The 24,984-nt window shown below is 40.2% G+C and overlaps 1 protein-coding gene across 2 annotated transcripts; it reads left to right on the top strand.

The window, feature by feature from the left end:
- The first annotated feature begins 348 nt into the window (after positions 1–348).
- nmd (no mitochondrial derivative) lies at positions 349–24,695 on the top strand. Of its 2 annotated transcripts, XR_012967039.1 has the most exons (8): positions 349–671; positions 3,340–3,384; positions 7,799–7,976; positions 10,558–10,758; positions 13,615–13,811; positions 16,397–16,566; positions 18,565–22,823; positions 23,023–24,695. XR_012967039.1 is itself a non-coding variant. In XM_076196143.1 (7 exons), exons 1-7 carry the CDS (start codon positions 480–482, stop codon positions 18,749–18,751), a joined length of 1,170 nt encoding a protein of 389 aa, XP_076052258.1. In that variant the 5' UTR covers positions 349–479; the 3' UTR covers positions 18,752–24,695. The 2 variants fall into 2 exon arrangements, 1 of the variants encoding a protein (XP_076052258.1); XM_076196143.1 differs by having other exon boundaries at positions 18,565–24,695.
- The last annotated feature ends 289 nt before the right edge of the window (positions 24,696–24,984 follow it).

Genomic DNA, 24,984 nt, shown 5'->3' with positions numbered 1-24,984 from the left:
AGGGTTTAAGAAATATGAAATGTTTCGAATACTATAAGTTTATAAAACGCGTTTTCTCTCTCTCTCTTTCTTTTTTTCATTTAAAGGGAGCCTGCAAATATTGAATTTTGAAATGACTTGCAACTTCAACTTTTTCATCTATGGTTTCATATATTTTGGTCACTTTAGAACTAATGTAATCGTTGGCATTTCTACTCTAACAGTTGGGAATATTTTCTCATTCACGCATTGAATATAACGACATGAACATTACTCCGTTACGTTTTGTTTGTACATTTTGTAATTGTAATACTATCAGTACTTAAGGAAAACATTACACGATTGCGTAAATACAGGCTGTGTGCTATTTAATGCTACTTTTTAGTATCAGCTTCAAATATCTGATGCTATTTTTTTTTCATCACACGCTTTTGTCACATTGGTTTTCATTGTTTATCGTCTGGAAGATCGTCTGGTCGGTGGGTCTTGTTTATGTCTGAATGGTCTTACGAATAGCCAGAGAAGTAATTGAAGACGGGGTGGAGATGGAAGGGCAGGAATTTACCCGTCGAGATGTGATATTTTTTCTCGGAAGACTCACTCTAGCAGCCTTCGCCTCTTATATGACTGTGAAACTCATAGTAAATGCTATGGATCCGACGAGCAAACAGAAGAAGGAAGCAAAAAGAAAGGTTAGAAATGAGAAAACGTTTGTGAATTTGTCCAGTGAAAAAGATCATTTAAATGATTTTACAGTAATGTGGAGGAAAATGTGTTTGCAGATCAGTCTGCACGTATAAAATGTGCAGATGTCGTTTGTATTTAACTTATTTATTTGGTAAAATAAAGAAATCGACAAGATGCTGGTTGTAATTATATGAAGTCTCACAGATATAGTTACAATATTTAGCCGGTTATTTGGCTATAGATGTATCAAAAACTGAACAAATTTGCCATATTTGGGCATTAAGTATTGATAATTATTCATACAGGCACAGGAGTTGGTGAAAGTCCAGAAACACGCAAGCATGAATTTTAACCCAACCTAATAATTTTTGTTGTTCAGTCGCTCCTAACCTAACCTAACTCAGCCTCACCTGGCTCTATTCCAGTATTATACAAACATATTTTTCACTTCTTCCTTATTTGGATTTGAAAGATTTTTTCTATGGAATGCATGTTAGGAGCTATTGGACAACATAAGTTTCATGTTAGATATCATTGTTTATGCGATCAAGGAATTTTATCCATATTATATCCAAGGAACTTCAGTAAAACATGTTTGGAATACATTCTTTTAGATATTTAGTATTTTTATAGCGTATACTTAAAGTCGAAGGTAATCGGAGGGATTTTTTTTTTAATTTCAAGGTCAGTAGAACCATAGAATTACCTTTTCATGCGATATTTAAATACCTCTGAACCGCTTCCGAGATCTAAATGCCTTCAACTTTTAGTACGTACCCGTTTTTATTTTCGTGTAAAGATGATTAAGTTTTCAAGCTGATTAGATGAAGTGGTGTTATGGTGGCTGTACTGTCTTGCTACATTGCTTCTGACCCGGGGCAGAGGGTGGAAGACAGGGATAAATAAATAATAGATAGATCAATTTATTTGGCAAAGAGTCAATATACCTGAAGTGCAGATAATGACAAGAACACATGGTTCGAAATAATAAATTGCAATTGACCCGTTGTCCACGAGGAGCTACGATGATGAGACTGAGGGAGAAAAAGCCCTCTGGTATATAGATATCGTAAGAATACCCCATAGATTACTATGGTCCCGTGATTCTCGACTTTGATTTCGCCGTGCCCCATCAATTCAACTTTAAAAACCCGATGTCCCCCATGTGGCAAAATACAATTCTTATAATTTGGAAAAATAAACTTTCAACTGAAAAAGCATAAAACCAAATTTTAAACCAAGGTTTTATGTTTACCTCATGGGGAAAAAAAATAAAAACAAATAAATAAGATTTTTTTTTAATTAAATAAAGTAAAAATCAAAATTTTACCCAGACTTCCTCAGTTGCCCCCCCCCCCTCAAAAATCAGATTGCTCACCAGTGGGGCATACGCCCCATGTTGAGGAAGGCTATAGACATGTGAATTAGCGAAATAGTATATTTAAAGACACTATGCATCCGTAAAGATTACTATATTCTCACCAGATTCTTTTTATGTTACGACAAATTCTTTTTTATGTTCTGCCAAATGTGACGATTACTTTCCCCTCCACTTTGCTATTTGTATGAAAAGATTCTTATTTTGCCATGAGTAATAGTATTTCTTATTAATTTGCAAACAATTACCATTGAAAATAATTTTGTTAGAAGAAATAAATGTCAAGATTAGAAAAAAAAATTAATCTTGCACGTGGGAATATTCCGTAATACTGTTAAGTCGCATGACTGAGAAAAAATATTTGGTCATGATAGTCGAATCAAGATAGTTTGTCAACTTTATTGGAAAGTGACAATTGTCTTTGTAATTTAGTAATAACATGATACACTATTCTTGCTGAACATCAGTTTTGGCAGGAAAAAATATTGGGAAATATGTGGATTATACTTGGGTATGCACAAAGCATACATGCAAATGTATACGAGTATGTGTGTATATATTTATGTACATATATCAACCTGTCAGAGTATTTCTACATTGTATGAATGTGTGTCTGTGTGTGTATTTGCTATACATGCGTAAGTACCGCCCCAGGGCGAAGTTCTCAGTGCCCCCCCCCCCCTTCCCCCATCTCCACCAGTCCTTACTTCCTATTATAGCTATTGGCTTGAAAAAAAAATAAATAAATAAATAAATAACATCCCTATTGCCATAAGGACAAGGGAAAATATTTCATATAATGTTGATTCTCACACCAAACTCGTTTATTACGGTAAAATATTCAGGGCTCCTCTGACCTTTTTTTATTATAATCATTTTGCCAGCATTGTGGGCGGCATGTCCGGACTAGAATTGCCGCCCCCCCCGAACATACCCCCCCCCTCCTGTGAGGGTCCTGTATTAGCCTGTCAGAATGTTTCTACTATGTATGAAAGTGTGTGTGTATAATTACTATACAATGAAGAAAATAAATTATTTTGTATATCAGTGAAGAAAATCAGTTACTTTGTATATTATTTGTATATTAGTGAAGGTTATCAGTTATTTTGTATATTAGTGCATATCAATTACTTTGTATATTAGTGAAAAAAAATCAGTTTTGTATATTAGTGAAGAAATCAGTTATTTTGTATATTAGTGGAGAAAATCAGTTACTTTGTATATTATTTAAATTTGTAACTTTATTGTGTGTGTTTGTGTCATTTGATATTAATTCCTTTTCCAAATAATTGCAGGCTGAAGAAATTATGAGGAAATTGCGTATCACGGAGAAAGTAAGCGTAAGTAGCATTCTCGATTCCTGTTTTTGTGTGCACGGTTGAAGAACAGTGATTTTCAACCAAGGATTGGAAAGAAAGGATCTATTATAGAATCTACACACACACACGATTTGGTGGGGCAGTTGGTAGAGTCTCCTACTGGCAGTATGGCAGTCAGGGTTCGAATCCTGCCCAGGGCTGAAAAAATTTCATTATTGCTGCGCTTCGAGTCGTTACTCCAACTCTCGTGGGGGTGTGTGTGTGTGTAAGGTCACAGCATTAGCCATAGATCGGTCATAGGGAAATAGCTGTCGATCATGAGTCCAGCATGTGATTCAAAGACCAAAGTGAATACTCACACACACACACACCAGTCAACAAAGGTTTGAAGCACTCTGCCGTCATTTGTTCAGTTTATGGTTATGTTTTTCTATCAATCGGTATAAGGTTCGGGAGTATTAATGGTTAGGTTAACTTAGGCACACACACACCAGTTGACAAAGGTCTGAAGCATGTTTTTCTATTACTCAGTTTAACCCATTAAACTGCGATGACAAGATGCTTGTCATTTGGTCAAATAAAACAAAAAATCATAAAACACCAAAATGTTTGATCAAACACCAGAAAAATATTTTTCTGGTGCTGTTTGATCAAACATTTTGGTGTTTTATGATTTTTTGTTTTATTTGACCAAATGACAAGAATCTTGTCATCGCAGTTTAATGGGTTAAGGTTCGGGAGTATTAATGGTTAGGTAAACTTAGGTAACAAAAAACGTTATCATGACCTAAATGGTGGCAAAGAGCGACAGTGGAGCGTCGAGTACACGGGCGGGGTGGTTGGGGGGATTCCATAATTTATCAAAAATATATATGATTTTAAGGGTAAATATTTCATATCTAAATAGGACTCACAGTAATGGATTGATATTGGACAAATTTAGATTTAACCCATTCAACTCCGATGACAAGATGTCTTGTCATTTGGTCAAATAAAACAAAAAATCATAATAAAACAACAAAATGTTTGATGATCAAACAGCATCAGAAAAATATGACGTCATCAGTCCTCCTCGAGGAGGACTGACGACGTCATATTTTTCTGATGCTGTTTGATCATCAAACATTTTGTTGTTTTATTATGATTTTTTGTTTTATTTGACCAAATGACAAGACATCTTGTCATCGGAGTTGAATGGGTTAAGAAGGAAAATGGCAAGAACTGGATTACCGAAAGAGTGGTTAACGAATTGTATAGACTTGGTAACCACGTCGTGAGCACTGAAACAATTCGGTTGTTGTAAGAGAAGATGAGATCATTTTGTGGATAAGAATCACAGGTGGTAAAGGGCATGGAACTGTCTAGTGTAGGCCTTAGGGTCTCTTCCAGTCTCCTCTGTTCACATGATGGGAGCCTGTGATTGGTGGTCCTGCAAGCTGGACAGCTGAGAGTCTCCTCCGTTCACATGATGGGAGCCTGTGATTGGTGGTCCTGCAAGCTGGACAGCTGAGAGATTTGTTACCGAGGGATCCAGTTTCAAAGCCTAGGAACTCCCTTACATCCATCTAGGGGTGTAACCTTGGTGGGCTGGCACTTGGTTGTACCCAAGATCTTTCTCTGTTGGGTATTTCCAAAATGACACATGAACTCAGAAATTTGCCTTACGAGGAGAGGCTTAGGCACCTTAACTTACACTCTCTGGAAAGACGCAGAGTGCAGGGTGATCTAATAGAGGTGTTCAAGTGGATCAAAGGCTTTAACAAGGGTGATGCAAACAAGGTCATCATATTAAAACAACAGGGCAGGACTCGCAGTAATGGACTTAAATTGGACAAATTTAGATTTAAGAAGGAAATAGGCAAGAATTGGTTTACTAATAGGGTGGTCAATGAATGGAATAAACTTAGTAACCATGTAGTGAGCGCTGAAACCATCAGTTGCTTTAAGAAACGATTAGACAACTTTATGGATGGGGATGACAGGTGGTGATGGATACAGAGCTGCCTAGTGTAGGCCTTATGGTCTCTTGCAGTCTCCTTCATTCTTATGATCTTATGTTTCCTCCACTGTCTCGTATGAGGAGAACCGACAGTAGTTCCCCCCCCCTTCCTCCTGTTGTCATCCAGTGACATATAATATATCTCACACTAATACAGCAAGGCGTCCAGAGATACATCTGGTGGTATTCTTAAAGAAAATTTTCTCTCCTTATATAAATCCTTGGAAGTGAAAGATTTATATAAAGAAAGAATTTTTTTAAGAATACCACCATAAAATTCTTACGGTGGCATTCTTTTATATATATATATATTTCTCTTCCAAGGACTTGTATAAGTTGTTTTTATTTTTTATTTATTTATTTTTTTTTTTTTTTTTTTTTTTTTTTTTTTTTTTTTTTTTTTTTTTTTTTCCTCCCCCCTTCCTCCAAATACCAGCTATAGATTTCTGTCAATGTGCCTGTCCGAGGATGATTCCCCGCCACTACAGAACTTTGACTTTACTGTCAGAAGAGTGCAAGATAACAATTTTTGTTGCTCAGACACACGTATGCTCCCATATAGACACTAATGGTCACTAAAGGGGACAGATTGCATTGACAGAAGAGATCTGATTAAGGACGGGAGGTCTCTGAAGCCATGTCCAGACGATCGGGTGTGCCTGTTGGGCAGCGCGGTTGGTGGGCAAATTATGCTGGGTCTGCCTGTGAATGTTGTCCACTCGACAGAGTTGATGAATAGCTGGGCGAGCGTGCCCAACAATGCCAGTAGTGTGTGGAGTGCGGTACAACAAGCATGGTGCCGGGCATTGTCAAGAAGATATTGTACACCATGATAATTGCTTTGTGTCTATTAAAAAAAAAAAAAACAGACTAAGAAATGTGGGATGTGAGAGGGAAGCCTTCTGCTGTGGGGTCGCGATATTAACTTGTGTCTGGCAGGGTCGAAGCTCCAGCTACCCTGGGCACCACTTTAGTGATTTCACTCGACGAGCAATCAGGCAGTTTGACCATTTGACCGTCAAATGTGCCTGTTAACAGGCATGCCCGCCAATCAGGCCCACTTGTCTGGACACGCCTTAAGAGGTTGTGAGAGCAAATTAAGAAAGACCGCAGTCGAAAGGATGTGAAGGATTAGAAAGGCAGAGCATGCCGACAGGAGGCCTTTTGGTCCATAACTAGGTCGGATGCAAAAAAAATCATAATAATGATAAATAAATTAATAAAGCTATAATAAGTAAATTACATAAAGAAATGCATAGTTGTAGTTGAATAATAAACAAACAGGTAAATAGTAAATGATAAATGCATAGGTGTAGTTAAATAATAAACAAACAGGTAAATAGTAAATAATAATTAATTGACATATAACTAATAATAAATGAGAATTAAGCAAATAATAATAAAAAACAGACAAATGATAACTAATAAATAATATAAATTACTGTCATTACAGCATCTTGCTTAGGTGTTTAAAGAAGCACAGTTTTCCATGTAGATGCATGAATACTTGGAATAGCATAGAAGGTGATATATCCCAAGCTCAAACAATACACGAGTTCAAATCTAAATATGATAATTGGAAATCAAGGATGTAGATTAAGTAGAACTGCATGGGAATTTGAGGCTAGGTAACCTATGATGATTTGAAGAGTAGGGAACCGAACCCAACGAACCTTGCTCCATTCCTGTGTACTACGGTTATACATACATATACCAAGGGCTTTTCCCCCCTTACTAGGGAGGTAGCCAACTACAGTGAGACCTCTCATTAACGGACGGTAATTAGCTGCGTTTGCGGTGTTTTGTAGTGGTTTTTGGGTGGCGTAGTGATTGCACGCACTAAACAACATCACCAAAAACACCTCTAACACAGCTAATTAATGTCCGTTAATGAGAGGTGTCACTGTACAGTTATACATGACTGCTGTTGACTGGCAATATTTGGACGTAACAAAAGATGAGGTTCTGGGTCACAGTTTTATTGAATCACTGAATGTACGCCACTTATCCACTCACTCGAAACCCTTTCACTCTCAGTGCTCGCTCACGACTAACCTAACCGTCGCACTCTGGAATGTCCGCGCCTCCGTGAACATTCCCTGAGGTTCCCTTTTACTCACTTTGTTTTCATTTATTCGCTTTCACACAGAAAATAACAGACACTCAAAATAATACGGTAATTAATTGAATAATATAATAATCTATTTGACTTTCATTCAACTCTTGCATTACAATAATAGAAATGATAATTTAATTATGTAAATAGAAATGACAATTATGCTTTCTTCCTGAAACTTCTAGAACATGTTACACACGTACGAACAAACGCACACACTTCCAATTACGCATCACTTGCATTTCCTACATATATACAAAATGATAATTTGTATATACAATACTGATATCAGGCTAATACTCGTCTTCGTCCCTGAGCAGCTGTCCGAGTACGAGATGATGATCGCTAGTCAGCTCGTGGAGCCGTCTCAGCTGCACACCAGCTGGCAGGACATCGCAGGTCTTGCCTCCGTCATCCAAGAGCTCAAGGAAACTGTTATCTTCCCTGTGCAGCAGCAACACAAACTTTCCTCCACCAAACTCATACAACCCCCAAAGGGTAAGTACGCGTGTCAGCATTTTCAGGAATGTGATTCGGGTGAGGTGCGGTAACATCCGTGGACAAAGTGGAATATCTTGCACCGAAAGTAAAGCAAATCTTGAAAAAAGTATGTGTATGTAGATTTTTTTTTTTTTTTTTTTTTTTTTTTTTTTTTTTCAATTCTCCAAACACCATGAATTAAACAGTCATTTGCCATATAAGGTTCTCAAAATGAATGGATATGAATGTACATATATATATATATATATATATATATACAGTAGCATCCAAAATGTTCCAGACATTTGTAATTTCATATTAAGGTTATATCATCCTTGAGAGTTAAGACCAAATTTCAAAAACTGGAACATGGCGACCTACAAGGATCAGTTACCTCTAGACAAGATTTGAAGTAGGAAAATATATGCCGAAAGTTTAGTATATTTCCAATTCAATCTTAAAAATTATGTGTCCAAAAATTATCCAGATGCTTTAATTTACATACACTAATGAGAACTAATTATGAAATTGTGTCACCAAGACAAACTCTCAATTAGAGTCATTGCTGAGACTGTCAAACATCCCAAAAGTTTAGTGAATGAGGTTTTGAAGATGTATGACAAGACTCTGTCTTGCTACATCACTTCTGACCCAGGGGGGCAATGGGCAAGATGCGGGGATGACCAGTCATCCAGGAAGAGCCAAGGAAGGAGGGAGAGAGGGGTGGTGAATGGGAGTGGAGAATGTAGGGATGAAATGGATTTATGCCTTTGACTTTGGCTACTTCCCTTATAAGAGGGGAAAAGGCTGGTACAAATAAGGTAGGAAAACCCACTTGTAGGCTAAGAAAAACTACGATAAAGCAAGATCAAGCCATTTGCTGCATCGTGAGGAAGGGTTGCCCTGAAACAGCTGCATCAGCTTCCTGTGAGATCAGTGAGACTATGGCAGTCAACGTGCCCAGGAAAACTGTGTCACATCCTCTTAAGGAAGAAGATTTGCATGCTCACACACCTTAGGTCAAACCACAGATTAGTGCATAGAACGAAAAAATACTGAGATTCGCAGCGGAGCACACTGCATAGTCAAAGGACCAGTGGACCTTCATCCTCTTTAGTGACAAATCAAAATTTGATTTGTTTGGGTTGGATGGCAAAAGATTTGTTTGTCACAAGACAGGTGAGAAATTATCTAAGAATTGCATCAAGAGCAGTGTAATGTTTGGTGGTAGGAGCGTCATGGTTTGGAGCATAATTTCAGCAGAGGGCACTGGGCCACTTATTGGCTTGCAAGGCAAAGCAAAAAATGTGCAGGTGTGTACAAGGAACTACTGTGCCAACATGTAGTGCCTTATCTGTGTGCTGCTGCTTCTCAACCTGCAATATTTATGCAGGATAATGCTCCCTGCCACATAGCAAAGCTGAAGTCATTTTTAGCTGACCAAGAAATCGAGGTTCTAGACTGGCCTGTGCACAGAGCTCAGACCTGAATCCGATGTAAAATACCTGGAACATACAGTACTACCTCTCATTAACGGACTAAAAGGGGGTCACAGTGTCCGTTGATGTGAATAATCCGTTGATTTGGAATGGTTTTTGGGTGGTATAGTGATTGCACACACTAAACAACAGCACCGAAAACACCGCAAACACAGCTAATTAATGTCCGTTAATGAGAGGTCTCACTGTACTTGGTGAAAGAGCTAAAGCGGGAAACCCTAAAACATTACAGGAACTGTAATGTTTTAGGGAGCAAAATGGGGGGAGGGGGGGAAGCAAGGAGCAGGGAGGTAGGCTCACATATGCTTCTCTGAGGCTGTCTGAATGTTTGGGCATTGGTCCTAACATGACCCATGCTCCTAATTGCCGTGAGGCAAGGGAATTTGGACGCAAAAATGTTCTCAGACCGCTGACTCACATAGATGGAGGGTATGAGGCAGATATTGCATGCGAGTTCCTTCGAAGGGGCTTTGTGGTGTCTCCCTTGGCACGGGTTAGTCATTCGGCTGGCCAAGGTAGTCATTGCCAAGGCTGGTGAACTGCACGTGTGTTTCCTGAGGGAGGCTTTGTGTAATGGTCATGCAGCAGACCCTAGAGCTGGTTAGTCATCCTGGGGCCCCACAAATGATTCCTCAAGGAGGCTTCGTCCCACCTGTGGGCCTCAAGGAAGCTTGGGGTTGCTTTGCAGCTGGGTAGACACGAGCATGTCCCACGGGACCATTTGCGGGTCAGTAAGGTCATGAGGCACTGAGAAGAGGTGAGGTGAGGAAGTGAGGACTACTCCTAATACACATATATATATAGTGGTGTGGTGGTGAGATAAACAGGAAACCGCTGGGTATTTGTTACTGAAGAAATTGTGACGAGGATGAAACGTTGGTAATAATCTCTAGCAGTTCCCTGTGTTTACCTCACCACCATACCACTCATCTGTTGTACATCAACATATATATATTTAATTCAAGGTAACAAAGAACCAGGATTGGAAAATATGTGTAGCAGGTATTAAGTACAGGATAGTGTTTATATTGTTCCAACTTATATATGTGTCTGTGTATAATAACAATAGAAAAATTACAGTCATAAATCGACACCCACAGGCGTTCTGCTGCACGGTCCACCAGGTTGTGGCAAGACACTCATGGCACGGGCAGTGGCCAAGGAAGCGGGTGCCCGATTCATCAACCTGGACGTAGCCAGTTTAACCGACAAGTGGTATGGGGAGTCACAGAAGCTCTCTGGTGCTGTTTTCTCCTTGGCCAAGAAGATCCAGCCCTGCATCATCTTCATCGACGAGATTGGTGAGACAGTTTTGGTCATTTTTGGTGATGATGCCCATTGCCGATGTTGTTTTGGCTGATAATAGAGAAATCCCTCCCGTGTCTGAACTCGTCAAGGTGCCACACGTTCAGATTCGACTGCTAAATTTACAGTTCTTAAGGAATAAATTCGGTATACACTTGAATCATGTTCGGATACTGTAGTCCAGATATGGGAAGGATAACTTGATGTCTTAATGCCGTGTCTCCCCATATTATCTGACTATCACCCCTGTAGTCAGGTCTAAGCAGTCCAAAAAACCTGAACTAATATCGTATTACTATAAGGGTAAAGGAAAGCGTATGTATAAGTCGCTTCCCAGGGCCCGTAGTGATTGGGTACATGTGGATGCTGGGATCAGTGTCCTGGTTTGGTTTTATTTGTGTAGTAGCTGTGCAGATTAGGGCATCATTACTTGCGGTGAAGGTCGAGGGGGATGGCGGTTCAAACCCTGCCACCGGCGAAGTTTAACTAAGGGCATTATGGGTCATTAAATTCTATGCTACAAAGTCCTTTGTGAGGGACACTGTCCTGGCCTTCCGATAGGGGGAAGTTAGTAACGTCAAACCATATCAGCTGATTGACCCCTGTATTCTGTGAACAGGTTTGATAACGTTTTCTGTGGTTATCCACATTCAGTGAAAGAAAACGAGAGAAAGGAAACTAGCACAGCCATAACTTTGTATCTTATAACACACGTATTGTGATACATCACTGAATCATCATACACCAGGCAGCCTAAAACTTGTGCGTGAATATTTGACTGGTATTGAAGCGAACATAATTTTTGCACCCCAGGTTTGGAAATACGGTGTTAGGCTGCGATTACACCATGCAAATTGAATTGATTTAGTTTGTGAAGAATCAACACGATTCATGAATCGTGGTGATTCAACGCACTAGTTTCAATGTAACCGTTTACATCAGGCGAATCGAGCCAATTCAAATAATGCCAATTTGTCTGGTGAAAATGGTTACATTGAAACTAGTGTGGTGAATCAACACAATTCATGAAATGTGGTGATCCAAAGAATTACAAAGGTGGAGCATGCCAACAGGAGACCTTTTGGTCCATAACTAAGCCAGATGCAAAAAATATATGATAATGATAAGAAAATAAAGTAAAACAAAATAAATAGAATGAAAATTATAATAGTATAAATAAATGCATAGGTACAGTTAGATAATAAGCAAACAGGTAAATAGTAAATAATAATAATAAATTGACATATAATAATAAATGAAAATCAAGCAAATGATAAACAAACAGACAAATAATAACAAACAAATAATGTAAAATAAATTAATTGAATCAATTTAATTCACTTGGTGTAATTGCAGCCTTAATGTCCTAATGTATTTCTGAATTACATTATTTATGTTCCAAAGAGAGAATTATTTGAATTTGTGGGACAGTCAAGCAAAAAATAAACAGACAAATAATAACAAACAAGTAATGTAAAATAAATTAATTGAATTGATTCAATTCACTTGCAGCCTTAATGTCCTAATATATTTCTGAAATACATTATTTATGTTCCAAAGAGAGAATTATTTGAATTTGTGGGACAGGTTTGTGGTATAATGATTTAAATTTGAGACACGATTTTCATCTCTAGAAGTTTCATCAGACAGTTTTAGATTTAACCCATTCAACTCCGATGACAAGATTCTTGTCATTTGGTCAAATAAAACAAAAAATCATAAAACACCAAAATGTTTGATCAAACACCAGAAAAATATGACGTCAATCCTCGCTTCGCACGAAGCGAGGACTGACGTCATATTTTTCTGGTGTTTGGTCAAACATTTTGGTGTTTTATGATTTTTTGTTTTATTTGACCAAATGACAAGAATCTTGTCATCGGACAGTTTTAGATGTAAGAAGGAAATAGACAAGAAAAGGTTTACGAAAAGAGTGGTTAACGAATGGAAGAGACTTAGTAACCGTGCAGTAAGCGCCAAAACTGTTGGTTGTTTTAGGAGAAGGTTAGATGATATGGATACAGATGAAAGGCGGTAAGGCACCTGGTACTCCCTAGTGTAGGCCTTATGGTCTCGTGCAGTCGCCTCACACACGAATGAAACCATCAGGGCCAGAGTCCGAGTAAAGTCCGTAAGGCAACTTTAATCTTCGATACAAGTCGAATGCTCACACGCACGTTACTGCCAGATGTACGATGATTGACCGACGCATCACAATTCTCTTTCATCCTGAATGTTGATAACCGCAGAAAATACGATCGTATTTTCTGCGGTTATCAACATTCAGGACGAAAGAGAATTGTGATGCATCGGTCAATCATTGTACATCAGGGAGTGACGTGCATGAGCATTCGACTTTTATCGAAGATTAAAGTCGCCTTAAGGACTTTACTCGGACTCGGGCCCTGATGGTTTCATTTGCGTGTGAGGTGACTGCACGAGACCATAAGGCCTACACTAGGGAGTACCAGAATATGGGAGTCACTCAACTACGACTACAAAACAATCAGGACAATCACATCCTTCATGTACCCACTCGCACCCTTCGGAGTGTCAACATCAGCTAAGGGTTGCGGGTCATCGCACTGGGCTATTTTTCCTCTAATTAATTGGCAGTACCGCCAACCTCCAGAACTTTTCCTGCCATAAAATCACTACGGCAAACTATTCTGTTTCCTCAACAAAAGTACATAGAATGTCATTTGATATTATGCTGGAGGAAAATAATTTTCCCTCGGCACGTCAGATCCCTTCCCGAAAGCTGCTCCAACAGTCTGAGGAAAAAATAGCCCAGTGTGATAACGACTTTACTTGGATTCCGACGCCCTCGTCACCTCTCGTCCTTCCTTCAGACTCGTTCCTGCGCGTCAGGGCCACCGGAGACCACGAGGCGACGGCAATGATGAAGGCACAGTTTATGCAACAGTGGGACGGCCTGAGCACCGATCCAAACACCTGCATCATCGTCATGGGTGCAACCAACCGACCCACCGACGTTGACAAGGCCATCCTTCGCAGAATGCCCTCGGCTTTCCACATAGGATTGCCGGTAGGTTAGAGAGGTTTTGAGTTGGACTGGTTTGTCGTCATGAACATGTATATGTCTGGCAAGAGCCTTGTCACAAGTGTGTGAAGGAATGTATATATAATCCATGATTTACTTTATATCCTTGTGGTAATGTGTAAAGTTTTTTTTTTTTTTTTTTTTTTTTTTTTTTTTTTTTTTTTTTTTTTTTTTTTTTTTTTTTTTTTTTTTTTTTTTTTTTTTCTCTCTCCTCTCTCTCCTTCCTATTTTGTCCGTAGTATGTCTTGTCACCTGGGCAGTGGGCAGCAGATAGGGATAAACATATCCACAAGGAGCTAAGATGATAGAGAAACAAGGTTAATGGGATTGGATGCATGCCTTTGATTTGGCTACCTCCCTTATAATGGCTAAGAAGCACTAGGTATATAGACAGTGTCTACACTGAAACAGGTTCTAAGCTAATGCAAAATTTAATGGTTTGAAACTCCCAAAGATACATTGGTATTTTTATATCAAATCACACACACACATGCACACACCTCGTGGTGCTGTGGTTAAGACTTCTTGACTGCCACTACGGCGGTCCAGGTTCAACTCCTGCCCAGGGCTGAAATAATTTCAGTATCGCTTCACTTCACGGTGATACTCCAACTCTCGTGGGCGGGGAGTTGGGGATGTGTGTGCGTGTAAGGTCACAGTATTACCCATAGATAGGTCATATGAGCTCTGAGCTCTCGTTCAGGAGGTTAATAATTATCACAAGTCCAACATGTGATCCAAGACCATGGTGAGTCACACACACAAGAACAATACAAGAATTTAAGAGCAAATTAGATATGGCAAAACACGGAGACGGGACACCATAAGCGTAGCTCCCCTTCCCGCAAGATACAAGTAGGTAAATACACACATATATACAGAAACAAACACAAAACAAATTTGTGCAGATTGCACAACTAGAGACAAGTATGGAAAAGAACTTTCGGTGTGAAGAAGTGTAAATTATTAGAAATGCACGAAGACACAACATCCACAACTTTATTTACACAGCGACCCTCCGTCATCAACTTTCTGCATTGTCGTTCCATAGTTTTTTCTCCTTCAATCCCACACTGCTCCGAGATTTTTCCGCCCCCATTTAGTGATGATGATTTGGTTGAACTTTCCGAAACTATCTATCAGGAAGCTAGGATGGTGCCCTTTATAGAGGTTTTTGTTGCTTGCAATTTAATGAACCATGCCCTTGGTACTACTTGCTTGTGGCAGGTTCGATTCGCCATCATCTCAACTTATGTCACAAGTAACAACACCCTAACTTGCTTGGCCAGTGAGCATCTTACCTATTCATTGCCCCATGCTAACAAGACAGTAACATAGCATATCTACCCCAAGACAGTAACACAGCATATCTACCCCAAGACAATAACACAGCATATCTACCCCAAGACAATAACACAGCATATCTGCCCCAAGACAATAACACAGGCATTCCTTGAGACAATGCAATTTATTTTAAAGGTTACACAAGGGTAAAAAGGTTAAACGCTGCTTTAGAGTCTTAGACACACATTAAACAACCTCACCAGTTGCTCCACCATTGTCACTCCCACCTCCGTCCACATTCCACATGACCGTCATCCAATCCGGGTACCTTTTCGGTTTTCGTTTCTCTCAAGGGTAATTATTTACATATGTACCAAGGGCTTTCTCCCTGTCTTCTTTTATGCATGGGGGGACAGAGAGGGGTGGGTCGCCCATTTAATGAAGTGGACTTGCTGTGGATGTGCTGTGTCTTGCGACACTGCTTCTGACCCAGGGCAGTTGACAAGGTGCAGGGATGACCCATCATCCAGGAGGTGCAAAGATGAGAGGGAGGGTGGAGGGGTGTGGAGTGTATTCAGGGATGGAATGAGTGGGAATGATTTTATGCCTTTTCCTTTTTGGCTAACTCCCTTGTAAGGGGGAAAAAGCCTTGGTATATGTATGTATGTATGTACCAAGGACTTTTTCCACCCTACAAGGGAGGTAGCCAAGTCAAAAGGCAAGCACACAATCCTATCCACCCTTTCCTCCCTCTCATCTTAGCTCCTCCTGGATGACGGGTCATCCCTGTATCCTGCTCACTGCTCTGGGTCAGAAGCAATGCAGCAAGACACAGCACATCCACAGCAAGGCTGCTTCACTTAATGACCCCATTCTCTATGCCCTCATGCCCCCCAAAAAAGGGGGGGGGTGGCAAAATCCCTTCAGGCTGTGTCAAAATATCATTCATACATACAAAGCTGTCCCCTTATGAAGAAAAAAAAAAGGAGAAATCCCTTCAGGCTGTGTCAAAATATTCATATATACAAAGCTGTTCCCTTATGAAAAAAAAGAAAGAGAAATCCCTTCAGGCTGTGTCAAGATATCATTCATATAAACAAAGCTGTCTCCTTATATATATATTAAAAAAAAATGGGAGAAATCCCTTCAGGCTGTGTCAAAATATCATTCATACATACAAAGCTGTCCCCTTATGAAGAAAAGAAAAAAAAAAAAGAGAAATTCCTTCAGGCTGTGTCAAGATATCATTTGTACATACAAAGCTGATTGAACTTTGCCTTTTTCAGGATGTACGGCAACGAGAACAGATCCTACAACTAGTACTGAATGAAGAGCCCACGGAGGACTTGGACGTTGCGGCCATCGCTCGCAAAACGGAAAGTTTCTCCGGCTCGGACCTCAGGGAACTCTGCCGTAATGCTGCCATGTACCGTCTCAGGGATTATATGCGCATGAAGTACGTGATGGTGGCAGGGTTGTTTTGTCTCTCCGTGAGGAGAGTTTTTTGTATCTGGAGTGCTCCATCAGATGTGGGTCATGCGTATTTCAATCTTGCAATGTGTCTGCTGTCTTTATCTTTTATTTACGTTTTTGGTCGTCTTCGCTTGGCTGTTTTTATGATTTTGTTTTATCTCGAGCGTGCTTTGGCTTGCTGCCTCCCTCGTAAGGAGGACATGGCCTTTGGCACGTGGATTCTCTCTCAAAGAGCTGATGTCAAGGACCTGCATGAGTTAGTCCTATAAGAGGAACATCAGTTATCTAGCTGCCCATCTACAGACCCCACGCATATAATATAGATCTCTCCATGTATATATATATATATATATATATACATACATACATATACCAAAGGCTTTGTACCCCCTTACAAGGGAGGTAGCCAAAAAGAAAAAGGCATAAAAACCATTCCCACCCACTCCATCCGTAATACACTCCACTCCCCTCCAACCTCCACCCTCCCTCTTATCTTGGTACCTCCTGGATGACAGGTCATCCCTGCATTTTGTCCACTGCCCTGGGTCAGAGGCAGTGTCGCAAGAGACAGCACATCCACAGCAAGGCCGCCTCATTCAATCGGCGACCACCCCCTCTCCGTCACTTCATGCAGGAGAAGACGGGGAGAAATCCCTTCGGGCTGCGTCAAATTTTTCTTACACATACTACCTCACCCCCCCACCCATTCCACCTCATGCATCACAACATCATCCATATACAACCATTCTCCATTCACCCCTGTCTTCTGACCCCATCCATCCATCTCATCCTCGGTCGCCCTCTCATGTTCACTCCTTCCACATCTGCCTTCCATACCTCTTTTACGAGTCTTCACTCATTCTTTCCATGTGTCCAAACCATCCCAATACTCTTTTATCCACCCTATCTCCCCACTCCCTTACCACCCCTGTTCTCCTCCTCACCTCCTCATTTCTCACTCTATCCAGCCTGGTAACCCCTATCATTGTGGTCAAATGCCTAGGATGTAACACTTCACCCCATACTATTCATCATGTCATGGAAGACTGCATTATAAACAATCACGCACGCAAACAACACAACATACACTCCATAAAGGATTTGTGGGAAAACCCCCGTTTCGGCCGTGGCATTCCTTCGGGGAGACAGGACTGCTCAGACAGACAGTCTAGGAAACAACAACAACAACAACAGCCAACACAAGGCGGCTTTGCTTAATCGTTGATCCCTCCCCCTCCATCTCGGGAAATAAATCCCTTTAGGCCGTATCGAATAATGTAAATCAGTGTTTCCCAAACTTTTCTATCACGTGGCCCCTTTCCATAGTACCAAACCTACCATGACCCCCACCTTTGTAAGGCTTCTAAAAACGTACTAAATTTTAACGTCGCAGATACGTCATCTTAAAACGTAAAAGATGAATCACACCAGAGAGAGCAATAACAAGAAATGTTTATTAATGATTATTAACGAGCGTTTATTTATCCCGAACATACTCCACTCCCCTCCACCGTCTTCCTTTCCGCCAAGACAAGAGGGTGGATGGGCGTGGAGTATGTTAGGGATGGAAAGGGTGGGAGTGGTTTCTATGCCTTTTTCTTTTTGGCTACCCCCTGTGTAGGGGGGGAAAAGCCTTTGGTAATTGTATGTTTATTTAATCGTGTATCTTAATGAGTTTTTTTTTTTTTTTTTTTTTTTTTTTTTTTTTTTTTTTTTTTTTTTTTTTTTTTTTTTTTTAAGCAAGTCAATACGAGGGTCTGTGTGGCTAAACGCACCCACATTTGGACCCTTCCTTTGCTGGGTCATGACCTGCAGCTTGGGAGCCCTTGACATAGATGAAATCTAATACACCTTCCATGAATGACCTTTGGTCCCACACAGAGGCGGTTACCGGTTTCCCGAAGGCCGCAGGTCGTCTACAAGACAGACGGGCAACAGAGCAATTCAAACCTCGTCAACCTCCTTGTCTTTCTTTCCGCAGCATGGAAGCAGCCGAGGCTAACCGGGACGACAACCAGTCAGGTAACAGCGACGACAGCGAGAACTACGAGGATGCCATGCGTCCCATGACGCAGTCCGACTTCATCCAAGCTCTTGGCAAGATGCTGGAATCGAGAGTCTTCACGGGCGGCGCTCCGGGTCGATTGTCCAAAATCGACTTGGACTAGGGCAAGGGACGGGGAAGAAAGCGTATCAGGTTGTAGTCGAGAATGCACTTGTAGAATCGTGTATTTTTTATCGACGATGTGTTAATTAAAGACGCTGGGGAAAAGGGTGTTGTTACGTTAATAAACGTTGGTTAGAATTTATAGGATGGCTTTTTTGCTCTGGACGTTGCAAGAAAGTGGAAGCGAGTTAGAAGACCGACTGGTTCTTTGCACGTACGTGTTCGCACATGTGTATACGTATATATTACACGTATACGTATACATGTCATGTGCGTTTATGTGTACGTACATGTATAGGTATGATTGTACTCGTACTCGGATTTTATTTTTCACAAAAAAATAAAACATTTTTGTAAGCGGTATTTGATGTATATTCCGCCTGGATAGACTGTGATCACTCACATACTGTTCTCGGCATTCGTTCCTGTCCGTTATGATGGACGGAACCTTGACGAGCAGAGTCCTTACCGCGAAGACCCTCTATTCTTGTTGATAGTCGTCATTTTTTGACAAGTGATCGTTTGTTGACAAAATTTGTTAAGGTTTATGATTTCTTGTTGCCGATGTTAAAAGAGAATTTATGTCGCAAGAACTGGGGCCTTTGGTTGGCTGGGAGATAAAGCGGAGATTAATTTCGAGTAGTGACCTAGTGTCGTTAGCGATGTAAGGTTTATCCAAGATAGTTTAAAATCAAAGTTACAGAGGAATAGAGAGTTTTATTGTTGACATTTTTGCATTAAATTTACGTCAACTTCTGCCTTTAAACGGGAATTTTCCTGTGTCTTTGTTTCCGTGTGGAATTATTCTTGGTCGTGTTTGACTCGTGTAAGGTAGTCTCTCAGCTGCGGCAAATTCTGCTCGGTGCATCCAACGTTCCCTCTTGATATTTTGCTACGACTGTGCGCAAACTTTGCCTTTTCCAAAAAGTACATACAGTACACACCCATGCAAGTCACCATCTGATCATTTAAGCAAATACAGTGAGTCCTCGTTATACGGTACATATGCGTTCCTGAAAGCCTTACCGCATATTGAAATGACCGTATACCGAACCCAAGTTTCGACTTATGACAGACGTACCTTCTCCCTGCTCTTTCCCCTTCAAAATATCAAATTTTACCTCCAAAACATGAGAGGATACCGTATCTGTGAACTTTTCTTACCGCAAATAGAATCGAGGGTAGTAATTACCAAATACTGTAACTGAATTTACCGGATAAAGAATCACCGTATAAGGAGGACTCACTGTACACACAATCTGTAAGTTTGCATTACGTATTACCTCCACCAAGCAATTTTTGGTTTGACCATTGGCAAGTTACCGTATTTTTAGAGAATTTATTAGTTGATGTTTGGGTGGAACTTCTTTATTCAATTGATTTTAATATAATTTGAAAACCTTTTGTGTGCACATTTTTTCTTTATGTGCGCCAGTTGTAAAACGTGTACACGCACATGCTCACAGCTTATAGTGAACGTTGGGTACACCTCTCCTTTTGAGCTGGCTAAAGAGTTGGAAATAGATGGAACAAATTAGCTATTACTTTAGTACATTAGTTACGTAGTTTTTGTACAGTTAATCTAAAGGAGTTGGCATTACGTTTGACGTGGAAGCTGAAATGTATTTTGTGCCAGTTGTGTTGAATTGTAAATCGCAGTTGCTGTGCAGGAACCATGAGTAAATTAAGAACATCTTCAATCCACGGGCTGCCCAAGATGATACAGTCAATTGCATCGGGAATTTGTATTGTGTGTCATAACGATAATGGGTCTTCAATTCAGTATTATGGCGTCTTCATTAAGGAGGTCTTCCCTCCCCATGGTGTAATGGAATCGTCTCCCCATCCAGTCGCCCATTCCATGTATGGGAGTAAATCATCCTAGATCCTTTCATTATTATTATTATTATTATTTTATATATATATATATATATACAGGCCCCACTTACGATTACCTCAAACTGATCAGAACTTTGTTCAGGCTGAGGTCCTTCCTCCGCATAATTAAAGTAAATTATTTGGTGGAGGTGACGGCACTTCGAACCCTGCTGCCAGCGAGTTGGATCAAGGACATGGTTCATTGAATTCCACGATACAAAGTCATCTTTAAACTGCACTGTCCTAGCCTTCTGATGTGGGTAGTTCATGATGTTAACCACTTAAGTACAACTCAAATTCTTGCACGCTTCATCAGTTGCCATACGTAATTTGCATGACACTACTTGCATTATAAAATTTAAAGTCACTGCTGTATTACTCGTTCTCATTTACTCCAAGTAATAATAAACACAGAAAATGTGGTCCAACCAATTCACAGAATCCAGGGGTAACTCGTGTACAACTACAAAAATATAATCAAGACGCCAACGCCAGCATCCTCGCGTACCTGCTCGCACCTCGTGACACCTATGTAGGCATCGTAGTACTGAAGAGGTTAACAACTGGTGTTGTGTAACGGGTCCATAAGGATGTGCCTATAGTCCGTAAAACATTGGCTGCGTAAAACTCATATTTGAGACCTCATACTGGGTCCCTTCGCCACAGGGACATTGAAGCATAAAATGGAAGTAATACTGCAGTTAATATAAGAATGAAGGGGATTGCAAGAGACTATAAGGCCTGCACTAGGCAGTTCCATGTCTATTACCACCTGTCATCCCCATCCATAAAGTTATCTAACCGTTTCTTAACACAACCATTAGTTTCAGCGTTCACTACATGGTTACTAAGTCTATTCCATTCGTTGACCACCCTATTAGTAAACCAATTCTTGCCTATTTCCATCTTAAATCTAAATTTGTCCACTTTATAACCATTACTGCGAGTCCTGCCCTGTTCTTTTATTATGATGACCTTGCTTGCATCACCCTTGTTAAAGCCTTTGATCCACTTGAACACCTCTATTAGATCACCCCGCACTCTGCGTCTTTCCAGAGAGTGTAAGTCAAGGTGCCTAAGCCTCTCTTTGTAAGGCAAATTTCTGAGCCCACGTATCATTTTGGTCATTCTCCTCTGTACTGATTCTTGTGAATTTATGTCACTTTGAAAGGATAAGGTCAATGAGGAAATCCGAGGCACGAACTGGCATTTGTCAGTATTATCACAAATGACATTGTTCTTAGTGTCACCGTTGTCCGCTTCTTCGACACTTTGAATTTAGATCAGTTGACCTTGCTATCAGACGAACAGTTCATTGCTTTGGGTGTCTCGTATAGGAGACTCACAGTTAATATTTTGTCGTCGTATTTGCCATGAAGGTGGAGGCGGAATTCCAGCCAGAAGCCCTCTGTGAATGAAAAATTATTTGTTCGGTTTAACGTCGCAAATTACTCCTATCAAGGCTAGTGCAGTGCCCCTTACAGAGGACTTTGTAGCATGGAATTTAATGAACCGTGAGCTTTGCTGCAGGGTTCAAACCACCATCACCTTGACCACTGCCGCAGATAATGGCATTCTAACCCGCTTGGCCAGCGAGCATCCAATGCAAAGCGAAACGCAAAATCTGTAAAACACGACACTACAACAGGAAGTCGCCGTGGCATTGGGTCGGTAGATATGTGCCATAGTTACGCTTTCAAAAATTACGAATGTTATGTGTACAAGGTCACAGTCGTCAAGTTGTGTACCATTTTCGCGTCTCTATGAATTTTAGGTACGTTTTCCCCATGTCTAAGATGTCAGCAGAAGGTGCGAGTGTGTTTAACTAATTGTGGTTCTCAGGATAAAAGCTATGCAGGACGGGTGCCCTGTCCGTGTGCTTCCATTGGTCAAAAGTAAATTTAAATTCACTTATGCTCATGTTTGATTCCCCTGTGTGTGTGTGTGTTTTTTTTTCCTTTTTTTTTTTTTTTTTCTTTCATTGATCAATGCAGCTACTGTGTACGGAAAATATGTTTCATATTTCATGCTCACTCGCTCTGGATTTTCCAAGTGTGTGTATGTGTGTGCACATAATTTTGCATATACATGGGGTCTAAATTTCCTTGTTTGAGTCTAAAGGGACAGTTAATTAAAGTATTCTTTCTCTGAGTTTTTGGAGTGTGTGTGTGCATGTACTTTTCCTTATCTATGAGGTGTAAATTTTCTTGTTTGATTAAAATATTCTTTCTCGCTCTGGGTTGTCTTAGTATGTGTGTGTGCATGTATGTAATTTTGGTTATGCTTGACGTCTAGATTTTGTCATTTGAGTGTAAGGGGACAGTTAATTATTCTCGCTCTTTCTCTGGGTTTTACGAGCGCGTGTGTGTGCACATACTTTTGCTTATCCGTGAGGTGTAAATTTTCTTGTTTGAGTGTAAGGGACGGTTGATTAAAATATTCTTTCTTGCTCTGGGTTGTCTGAGTGTGTGTGTGTGTGTGCATGTACCTTTGTTTATCTGTGAGGTGTAAATTTCCTTGTTTGAGTGTAAGGGGACACTTAATTAAAGTATTGGTCAGTACAACAATCACTCGATATGTTGCAGAAGACCTGTGAGCGTAGGAGCAGCTCCCCACAAGACTATTCATTCTGCTAAGAAAAAAAAATACATCTCCCAAAGGCTTTTTCCCCCATACAAGGGAGGTAGCCAAAAAAACAAAAGCATAAAATCCACTCCCACCCATTCCATCCCCGCAACATACGCCACTCCCATCCACCCCCCTCCCTCCCCTCTTAACCCGTTCAACTCCGATGACAAGATGTCTTGTCATTCGGTCAAATAAAACAAAAAATCATAAAACACCAAAATGTTTGATCAAACAGCACCAGAAAAATATGACGTCAGTCCTCAAGGACTGACGTCATATTTTTCTGGTGTTTGATCAAACATTTTGGTGTTTTATGATTTTTTGTTTTATTTGACCAAATGACAAGACATCTTGTCATCGGAGTTGAACAGGTTAACTTGGCTCCTCCTGGATGACAGGTCATCCCTGCATCTTGTCCACTGCCCCGGGTCAGAAGCAATGTTGCAAGGCACAGCACATCCACAACTAGGCCACTTTTATTTATATATATATATATATAAGGTGGAAATGGCCCTTTGATATACAGTATATATGTATGAATTCGGATAGGACACTAGTAATTATTGTCACATAGTTTGTTTTTTTTTTGTTTTTTTTTCTTTCTTTCTTGTAGATATTGTAATAAAGTAGCCGATCAAGGCATGGATTTGAGACAGGATTCCTCGCTGTCGTTCTATGAAAAGTGTAAGAATAGAAAAAGGGTTCAAAGCTTGATGCTTCGTTACAAAAAGGGTACCATGAAGACAAATAAAATGATATAATGCGGTGACTTCTGAAGACATAGAAAAGATCTCTTACTACAGAAGGAATCGTCTTCTGTCGAGGTGGTAAAAATGTTGAAAAAGAATAAATCTAAATAATAGCTACAAAGGACTACAGGTACTCTTGAGTATGAGGTATATGACAACAGTACCGATTTTTTTTTTTTTTTTTAACCTATCTTGGGTTCATACCAAGCGACAAGGTGAGGCATTGAGAATTTTGGTGGATATCGAAAGTTTGGAAGAGATAATGGTCATTGGTATTCATATATATATTTTTTTTTTAATGGAGTGGATGGGTATTAATGATGGAATGTGTGGAAGGCATGCGAAGGTCTGCTGTGAATATTTACTACTCTATTTTCATGATATTTTAATTTTATGTTCACTTGTCATTCTGTGGTGCGCCATTTGTGAAGTGGTCATTTTAATGAGTACAAGGCTATGTTAAGTTTTGTCCTCAACTCCATTTCCTTTGTTTTTCTTTTTCTGTTTATTATATTATTATTATTATTATTATTTTTTTATTTTTTTTTTTCTCCTCCTTATTTCTTCCTCATTGTTGCTTGCTCACCTCGGTTGGGTGTTTCCGTTACCCGGAGGTTTAAAACGTACGACTTGTCAAACCAATTGTCAAGCACAACTGTAAATAATGTAATAAAATGTGACAATTGTATACTCCAGTTGGTTTTCATCCATTCCTTGTAACGCAGATGGTAATTTTGCACCAGACATGAGTTATGTTTATTATTGATGGGGGGTGAGGGAGTATGCACGAAAAATTAATTGACGCAGCCCGAAGGGATTTCACCCCGCCTCCTCCATTTCTGCATGAGTGGATGGAGACGATTTAATGAAGCAGCCTTGCTGTGGATGTGCTGTGTCTTGCGACACTGCTTCTGACCCAGGGCAGTAGACAGGATGCAGGGATGACCCGTCATCCAGGAGGTTCCAAGATGAGAGGGTG

This window comes from Oratosquilla oratoria, chromosome 12, assembly GCF_046742065.1.
Source record: "Oratosquilla oratoria isolate Oo_2021 chromosome 12, ASM4674206v1, whole genome shotgun sequence".
Classification (NCBI taxonomy): Eukaryota; Metazoa; Arthropoda; class Malacostraca; order Stomatopoda; family Squillidae; genus Oratosquilla; species Oratosquilla oratoria.
This window is presented reverse-complemented; position numbering and strand designations above follow the sequence as displayed.